This window comes from Hipposideros armiger, unplaced genomic scaffold, assembly GCF_001890085.2.
Source record: "Hipposideros armiger isolate ML-2016 unplaced genomic scaffold, ASM189008v1 scaffold_127, whole genome shotgun sequence".
Taxonomy (NCBI): Eukaryota; Metazoa; Chordata; class Mammalia; order Chiroptera; family Hipposideridae; genus Hipposideros; species Hipposideros armiger.
Genome location: NW_017731477.1, coordinates 1,255,147 through 1,264,560, shown reverse-complemented (window position 1 = coordinate 1,264,560; position 9,414 = coordinate 1,255,147). Strand labels below are relative to the sequence as shown.

Below are 9,414 nucleotides of genomic sequence, written 5' to 3'. Positions count from 1 at the left end.
CCCCCCAAAAAAAAATCTTAAAAAAAAAAGGTTAGCAACATCATTGCAACAAGTTCACAAACTTAATTGTCAGACCTTCGTAGAACATTTCTATCATAGCAGAAAGTTCCACTGGGCAACACTGCTCTAAACATGTCCATGAGCCACAGAACACTGGGCAAGAAGACACCCACCCTTTTCTTCTTGGACACACCATATTACAGTCCCCACTGACTCTGTTGGAGAAGGTTTTTTAAAATTTTTTAATCTCAAAATAACATTTGCCTCTGATGCACATTTTTCTAAGCCCAATATTTTCTTAGGCATCTGGTTAGTGTCTCCTTCCTGTTTCGCTGCATTATTCTTAGAAATCATATGCTTTTCTATGGCTACACATATTGAAATGCTAACAAGTCCCAAATTGGCACATTGACCCCTAGTCTTTTTGCTGAACTGTTGTATATTATTTTCCTTCTGCCTATTGCAAATTCATGTGAAAACCAAAATCTTTTTCCTTAATCCTCTTCTTTTTTCTCTTTCCCTATCTCAATTAATGCATTCCCAAATACTCAAAATAAAAACATTTGACTTGCCCTTGGGAAGTCTTCCTCTTACCTTTACCTTTATCAATAATTCAAAAAATAATTCCTAACACGTACTATATGCTAATAGTATGGTAAGGGTAGGAATACAAAGGAGAAGCAAAATAGCAATCTTCCTGCCCTCATGGGATTTACTATCTACTAGGACACACAAATAAATTAATTTTATTCCAAAAGCAGAAGAAAACTTTAAAAGCTTTTAAACAGAGCAGCACAGATTAAATCAGGTTTATGATTTATTGAGACTATTAAGTCACAAAGTCACCTCAGACTTATGTTCTAAATATTTCTAAAGTTCTCAAACACACTCCCCTCTGGTGACCTTGACATCCTCCTCCCTTTATCTCTGTAGGGTCACTGATCTCTCTAGCTCTCTCACTCCCCCCACTGAATTCTCCACTCTGGCGTAAAAACAAACTTGAGAATTATTTTTTTCTCCACCCTGATTATGGCTAAAACCTAATCAAATACCTGCTTTATGTAGCCAGCACATCTTAGAGTGGGCTGTAGCCCTGTGTCCTTGTCATATAGCCAGCTACAGGACTGGGGGGGCTGGAGGAAGCACGGGAGGTATCTGAAACGATCCATGGGTGAGATCCTGACTGAACGGGTTCAAGACTGCATGGCGAAGGCTAGCCAAGAAGGGGGACTGGATGAGGTGGCAGAGAACCAAGCAAGGGCAGAATCCTCTCTTCTGTGTTCTAAGCTCATACAAATAAGAGCACCTTAATAAACAAGGAGGTATACTTGACTTGGAGAAAAGTTCCCCAAAACAGCAGCGACAAAAGGTCAGTCTTCAGATTCAGTCCAGTTCCGTCCGCTCCAGCTTCTCCAGGCTAGACATACTCTGGAGCAGAGCACCACGGTGGGTGCCTGAGCCATCCGAGGGCTGCCACGGAGACTAAGCTAGTGAGGGAATTGTCCTCTCCCACAGGCAAGCTATGCCCCGCCCGTGTCCATCAGAAGGCGACCGTGGAGTTCTGGGACCAGCAAAAAGAATCCAGTACTGGGGGTCTGAGTCTTGATATCAAGCATTTGATCTTTGTACCTGTCTCCTCAACTGGATTGTCAGCTCCTTAAGGGCAGGGACTGTGTCTCATTCATATCTGTAACCCCATTATCTGATCTATTACAGAAAACCAATAAATGTTTATTAAATAAATGATTGACTTTATCCATCCCTACAATGTATCTTCTTCCCCTACTAGAATTTTACAGAGCTATAAAACTGTCTTCATAGTTTTTATATCTAATCTCATCACCCCTTTCCTAAAAACCACAATGACTCCCTGAAACAACTGAAATTTTTTATCATGGAAAACTAGATGTTAGGTAACTGGCCTCTAGAATATGGTAACACACACATTTCCAACAAGGCTCCTGAGACCAGCCCCTGAGATTTTTGGCAAATCATCCACACCTGTCTCCCACTGTCCCCTCTCACACTCTGCGATTCTGACTTGCTCTCGTTATCTTTGCCAACCTCCTACTGCTCCATTTCAACCCAAGGATTCTTGGCATCTAAGGAGAGATATTATTGCCTATAAAACTCTGACTATGTGACTTTTGCAGGAAAACGCATATTCAAAAAAGGTTTAAAAATTCTGCTTTACATCAGACCACTTACTGTTCGTGAAATCCATCTGGCACCTGCCCACCTCCATACCTTTGCCCCAAACTGTTCCCTCTACCTGCAAACTGGCCGTCTTTCTCAGCCTCTCCATGGTTTTCTCTGATCTAGACACCCTTCACGTAAGGCAAAAATTGGTCATACATGAGAGAACAATTAATTTTTGCCCCTTCGTGCATTTTTCTCTTACTCTATTAGTCACATAGCATTATAACTTTTTGTGTATGTTTCCATAATCTCACATATAAAAGAATGAGATCCTGCTGAATTTTCTAAATGCAGAAAAGAAAAAACAAAAAACAGAAGGAAGTGCCAGGCCCACAGTATACTAAAACGTTAAATGCTTTTAGTTATTAAATTATTTAATTATGTTTAGTGAATGTAAACATTACCAATAATATGCCTGTATAGATGTGTGTAATATATGCAAGCTATGTAAACAAAGTATATGACACAGCCATATAATTAACTGCTGATTGAAATTATCTAGGCGACTACTGTTTTATCTCATAGCATGGTGCTAGAGAGGTTACTCCAACTGAGTAATACTTGTTTTTCTCATTAGTTCATTTCTACTTTTTAAAAAGCAGAATATCCTGGTATTTTTCAAAATGGCAACTATTAAAAAATTTGGCAGAGTTTAATAATCTCTTCATACACATTTCTCCCATAATTCAATTTGCTTTTTCTTGATGACAAATTCTCTGTACTAACTATGTGTTCTTTCCCTGTTCATTACAGTTCCTCTCACATCCACTTTCATTCATATTGTCCCTTTGCAATTCTTTCTGTGTATTTGGCCTTCAATTCTTTTATTCTCTTCATCTTCCTGCATGTCTATGCATTTACTTTAAACTGAATAGATACAAAAATGCAAAGAATAACTAGTTTTCTAAATAAATATTGGTGTGCGTGCTTAATATATTCAAAATTATTATAATAGGCATATACAAAAATGATGTGTTCAATTTATAACTGGTAGTTTTAAACAGAGGATAAAGACTACACTGAAAAATAGAAGTTCATTCATAATTTCTGCATTGACTTTTTCCACAATATACTTTACACTTTATTTTTAATTTACTACTACTATCAATAACTTTAACTTTCTGAGACTGTCTGATTGCATTTGATAGATACAAATTCTCTATTGTGTGCTCAGTTTTATTTTTCCCCTCTTTTTTTTTTATTAGTAAAGACATCAACAATAAAATAGGCTCACTTGCTCCATCTGGTAATTTCTCTGTACTAGTAATATATTATTCCTCTTTTTGTGACATCATAATCATCTATACAGAAGTACCATGTATCTTTGTGTAGAAGCTACTGTTTCCATTAAATTTAATTACCTCCCCCTGTGGTTTTAAATAGAAGTGGCTTCAAAATGAGGGTAGCTTCTATTAAATTTAATTACTTTCCCCTGCTGCTTGCATGGTAAAAGGGAGGTTCCTGAATGAGAGCAGCTTCTAAACTAAAGTATATGGTAGCAGTGTGCTAGCAATAACAAAATTGTATTCAAACTATCCTTCTAGGAAACCGCATAGGTTTATCCTTTCTTTTATTTAAAATGTTTTCAGTATTGATTTAAGATCCTAAAAAAAAAATTAGCATTAATCAGAGATATATATCAATTTTAATTTCATAGGCTAAATAAAGGTAAATATACTATTTCTGCACCATGATATAGGAAATTATCCCACTCAAAGGTTCAACTCAGGGTTTTTAAGTTAATATCATTTGTTATTGTTTTATAGGTGTAACAATGACGAGTTGATTCCTCACACATGTTTAATGTCTAGTAAAAAGCCTTCCCTGATGCTGATCAGATACATTTAAAGATTGCTTTCTAAAAGTTATTAAAAAGGCATCAAGTTTGAGAAGAAATCCAGAGAAGTATTCATAAATAATAATGTTAAAATGCAAAAAAAGAAAAAAACATCAGGCTTATTACAGGCTTCTTTCTTTGAAAAAATTCTATGTGCTCTATAATAGTGTGAAGATGTAAATCAGTTTAAAAATATGATGATATAATCCTATAAAATCTAACATAATATGAAATTGTAAGTGCCTCTTTTTTAATTAAATATTAATTAGGAGGAAATACTACTCAGTTAAACCACCATTGTACTGTTTATTTTTTTATATACAGACAGAATTTAGATGAACAATATTTCCATTCAATCACACATTTTAGTATAAATATAAAACAAGACACCCCTTAAGCATTTTAAGTAACAAATTAAACATTTACATTTTTTACTGTGCACTGAGGCTTAACATTTATGCAGCTTCAAAACCAAAGTACAGCCTCAAGGGAAGTCTCTCCACTGACAAATTAATACCTTAGAGAACAGAGCTGAATGGTGGCAATGAACTCATTTGTTCCCCCAATAATGAAGAATGACTTTTTCTTTACCACATCTGTGACTGTTGCTATGGTGACTCAGACTTACCTCATTGCTTCTCTGAGAGCTCCTCTCTCACCAAGAGTCGTGTGCTTGATGTCATCAAAATTATTCTCTAGTTTCTCACAATTCTGCAACATATTAAAAAATGCATTAATCCGCCAATATCCTGAGATAAAATTATATCTATGCAATTATGTAAAAATATAATTGATTACATAGATTATGGACTCATGAAATATATGCAACCACTTTAATTGGGTAGGATTCATTAAAAATGACAGTGTGATTTCAACAATAACAAAATAAAAACGTCTTATGATACAGCTGTCACAGTAGTCTTTTTACCAGTTTTCCAAAATTGGGAAAATAGAAGAAATGAATATTTCTCATCTAGTTTGGGAGAATCAAAATCAGTTTTCTGAAATAATCTTGAGTATATCAAAGCCAATTTAAATTCAAAAGAGAAAGTCAATAAAGTTTGAAATCACAATAAACTGTGTATGATAAATACTTAATTCTAAATAAATTAGCATTTACTTAGATGAAAAGATAGAGCCCAGGTATAATATAATAATAAAAGTTCCAACATTTTGGAATCAAAATTTTATAACATCTTTAAATAACAATTGTATACATAATGTTAACAATTTTAAACACACACACATTTCTTATAATTGACATATCAGGTTCTTAGCATCAATGGACTAAATTTTCTAAAAGTTTTATTTATTTTACGACAATTTTAACTATTTTTTACTTAAAACTAACTTAATTTTACATGACTCTAGTAAGTCTGAAAACATAATTTTAGACTAAAAAAATCCATATGAATCTTTGGCACTTTAAATTTCATGTAGAATTTAGTAGTACTTAAGTAATAAAATATATAAGCTTACTGTTTTAGTTCACAAACAGAAAAACTAAATAAAATTTTAAATCTTAATGTGTTCTTTCTAGTCTCAAATTGTAAATAATATGCTGCATTTTAGAAAATTACAGAATCTAGATTAATAATTTCCAATGTGTAAGAATTGATTTATTTAAAACCTATGGGTATACATACTACTATATTTACCTCGATTTTTAAGTCAGCCAAATTAAGGCAAACACCTATTTATATACTTTTACAATAAAAATTACCCCCAAAAAAATCTTAAATCATTTGACTTGTGAATAACAGTCCTCTTTTAGATATGTAAATTGGAAACAGCATCTCATGCCCTTTGTCTTTTCACTTTTTTAGGAGTGTCTTTTCATGAAGAGAACTTCTTATTTTTAATGAGGCCCAATTTATTATTGCTTAAATTTATGTTTAGTGCTTGTGTCCTATTTAACAAACTTTTGACTCTCTCAAGGTTATGAGTAGATCTTCCTATATCTTTTCACAAAGCTTTATTATTTTACATTTCACATTTAGATGCGCAGTCTATCTGGGAATGATATTTATATGTGGTGTAAGTTAGGAAATCACACCATATAGGTAATCAATTAAATTGGTACTATTTATTAAAAAGATCATTTTCCCCACTGTAATTCAGAATCATCTTCCCATAAAGTAAGTCACATTGTACATGGGGTCTGTTTCTAGAGTCCATTATGGCTAACTGCTCAATTTCCTATACTGTGCCAGTATCACACCATTTAAATTACTTACATCCATAATAAATTTAAAACTCCCATAAATAAATATGAAAAAAACAGATAACTCAATGAGCAAAAGACTTATATAAACACTATGGAAAAGAGAATACCCACATAGCCAATTAAAAAAACAAGAAAAACATGCTCCACATCATTAGTCATGAGGAAGATGCAAATTTAAACAAGGTACCACTACACACTTTGGAAATGCCTAAAATGAAAAAGATAGATTACACAAAGTGTTTTGTTTTGTTTTGTTTTTAGTATAAAAAACAACTGAAGAACTGCTGATGGAAATTTAAATTGTTGCAACCACTTTGTGAAGTGATTTGCCAGCACTTTCAAAGCAAATATTCACACCTCGGAATACACCCAGAACAAATGTATAATATTTTCACCTAAAGTCTTTTACCAGAATTTTAATAGTACCACTACTCAAAATAGCTCAAAACTGGAAACAAATCAAATGCACATCGAGATGGAATATATAAATATTAGTATATCAATACATTGGGAAGCTACATAGAGAATAAACAAACTATAGCTCGTGAGGTAATATAGATGCATCTCACAGACACAGTACTGAGCCAAAAAAGTGACACACAAAAGTACACATAGCAAAATTGTTCCACTTACATGAAGTTCAAAAATAAACAAAGCTACAATGAATAATCCAAAAGTGAAAATAAGGTAATTCCATTTATGAGCACAAAAAAGAATAAAATACTTCCAAATAAATTTAACGAAAGAAGCATAAGACTTGTGCACTACAAAGAACAAACCATCACCAAAATAATAATAATAATAATAATTATAATAATTATAATAATAAAGAACAAAATAAGTGGAAAGACATCCTATGTTCATGGATTAGAAGACTTAATATTGCTAAAATGGTACTACTCCCTAAATTAATCTAAGGTTCAATGCAATTCCTGTCAAAATCCAAGCTGACTTTGTTTTTTACAAGTTTTGACAAGATGATCCTAAATTTCATATGAAATTGCAAGGGACCCAGAATAATGAAAACATTCTTAAAAACAAGAGCAAATTTGAAGAACTCATACTTCCTGATTTCAAAACTTACTACAAAACTATAATAATTAAGATAGTGTGGTACTGGCACAAGAATAGACATATAGAGCAACATGTAATTGCATAAATATTTGTACACAAATGTTCATAACAGCATTATTCATAAAAGACAAAAGTAGGAAAAAAACAACAGTTAATCAAATGATAAATGGATAACCAAATGTGGTATACTGATACAATGGAATATTATTTGGCCATAAAAAGCAAAGTTTAATACATATTACAACATGGATGAGCCTTGAAAACAAAACATTATGCCAAATGAAAAAGCCAGATACTCAAGGTCACATTTTATGATTCTACTTCTATGAAATTTGCAGTATAGGCAAATCCATAGAGACAGAAAGGAGATTAGTGCTTGGCAGCAGCTGGAGACACACTGGAATGATTGCTAACAGTAACGGGGTTACTTTTTAGGGAAACTAAAGTGTTCTGAATTAGTGGTGATGGATGCATAACTCTGAATATACTAAAAACTACTGAATTATACACTTTAAAAGAATGAACTTTATGGCGTGTGAATTATATCTCAATAAAGCTGTTATTTCAAAAATAGACAAAAATAGGGACAGCCAAGTGGCACGTTGGTTAAGAGTTAGTTTGGGATGCCAGCAGGGCCACAGTTTGGATCCCACATTTGGGCCAGTGACGCTGCGCCCTCTACAGCTAAGATGGTGAACAACAGCGCAACCTGGAGCTGGGCTGCCGTGAATTGCTGCGACAGCATAGGCTGCAGTGGGGCTGGCCAGCAGCTGGCATGAGCTTTCGTGAGCTGCTATGAGCTGCAGTGAGCGGCAGTCCAATGGCCAGTAAGCAACTGCCTCACCGGGGAAGAGCTCAATGATAATACCAACATGGGCCTGTGAAGTGACATCCTCCACAACTAGACTGAAGAACAAAAGGACAGCAACTTGTCTGTTCCCCTTCCCCGATTCCCCAATGCTGTTCCTCTCCCCCAATTCTCCAATAAAATCTTAAAAAAAAAATAGACAAAAATAATCATGATGGTGGAAGTTGGTGGATGGTGACTACAGGAGGCACAAGAGTGTCTTCTAGGACACTATTTGATTCATTTTGTGGAAATCATGCAATCAAATACTTAAGATCTATTTACTTTTCCTTATGTAATTATACTGCGGTAAAAAAGCTTTTAGAAGAGAATTTGAGTTCTGCTTAAGAAGTTATAATGCAATCACATATCACTGTAGTTAAAATTAAAGAATGCACATAAAGAAATTCAAAGTATCAAAAACTTGGTAAATGTTAGCTACCAGCTACAATAGTACTAATAAAATAACATTTTGTTATTTATTAAAATTCTGTACTAAAAATCCAATTCCTTATCCTGATAAGCTTTTGATACTTCATTAATGAAATTATGAACCTTTTCTCTCTATAGTGAATAGTCTTAAGGATGACATTTATACAATTATAATTGCAAAAATGAATCACTAAATTATTTGGATTAAATGGCCTTTGAAGAATACTTTTCCAGTACTTCTGGAATAAAAATAAGATCAGAGTCAGGGCCTCTAGAGTAGAAAGCATAGTTTTTCTTTCTTGTCTGCTTTAATATTGTCAGTGAAGCCAAAAAAAAAAAAGCGGGGGGGGACAAATATAAATTTTTCACTTTACAAATTATAGTGCCTTTTTGAATATTTTTATAGGGATAATTTCTAAAACGAGTTTTATGCTCATAGATGTTTACTGCAGCATTTTCATGGCAGTGAAGTATTGGGTGAAAAATCTTAAACTTTCAACAGTAAAGGAACGGTTAAATAGGGCTCTTTAAATCTGAGGATGTTATACATTTATTACAAATGTTGTTTAGGTAGAATTTTAACAAGCCAATGTTTATATGACAGCATGTACTTTTTTAAAGACATTATAAAATTGAATATCATGTATGATATGATTACAATTTTGGAAAACAAACAAGCAGAGTCAAAAAATATAAGAAATGAAATAGTTTAACTCGTATTATCTCAGAATGTTAAATAAACAATGGTGTTTCTTTTTCAATTATACTTTTCATTACCTTCCGAAGTTTCAGTTATAG

The 9,414-nt window shown here is 33.4% G+C and overlaps 1 protein-coding gene across 2 annotated transcripts in view; it reads right to left on the bottom strand.

The window, feature by feature from the left end:
* DPYD (dihydropyrimidine dehydrogenase) overlaps window positions 1–9,414 on the bottom strand; it is an 870,205-nt gene that overhangs the window by 767,207 nt on the left and 93,584 nt on the right. For both annotated transcript variants that reach the window (XM_019648865.1, XM_019648864.1), the window contains exon 3: window positions 4,665–4,747. In XM_019648865.1, coding sequence (XP_019504410.1) covers window positions 4,665–4,747 — 83 coding nt within the window. The remainder of the gene's footprint in view (window positions 1–4,664; window positions 4,748–9,414) is intronic.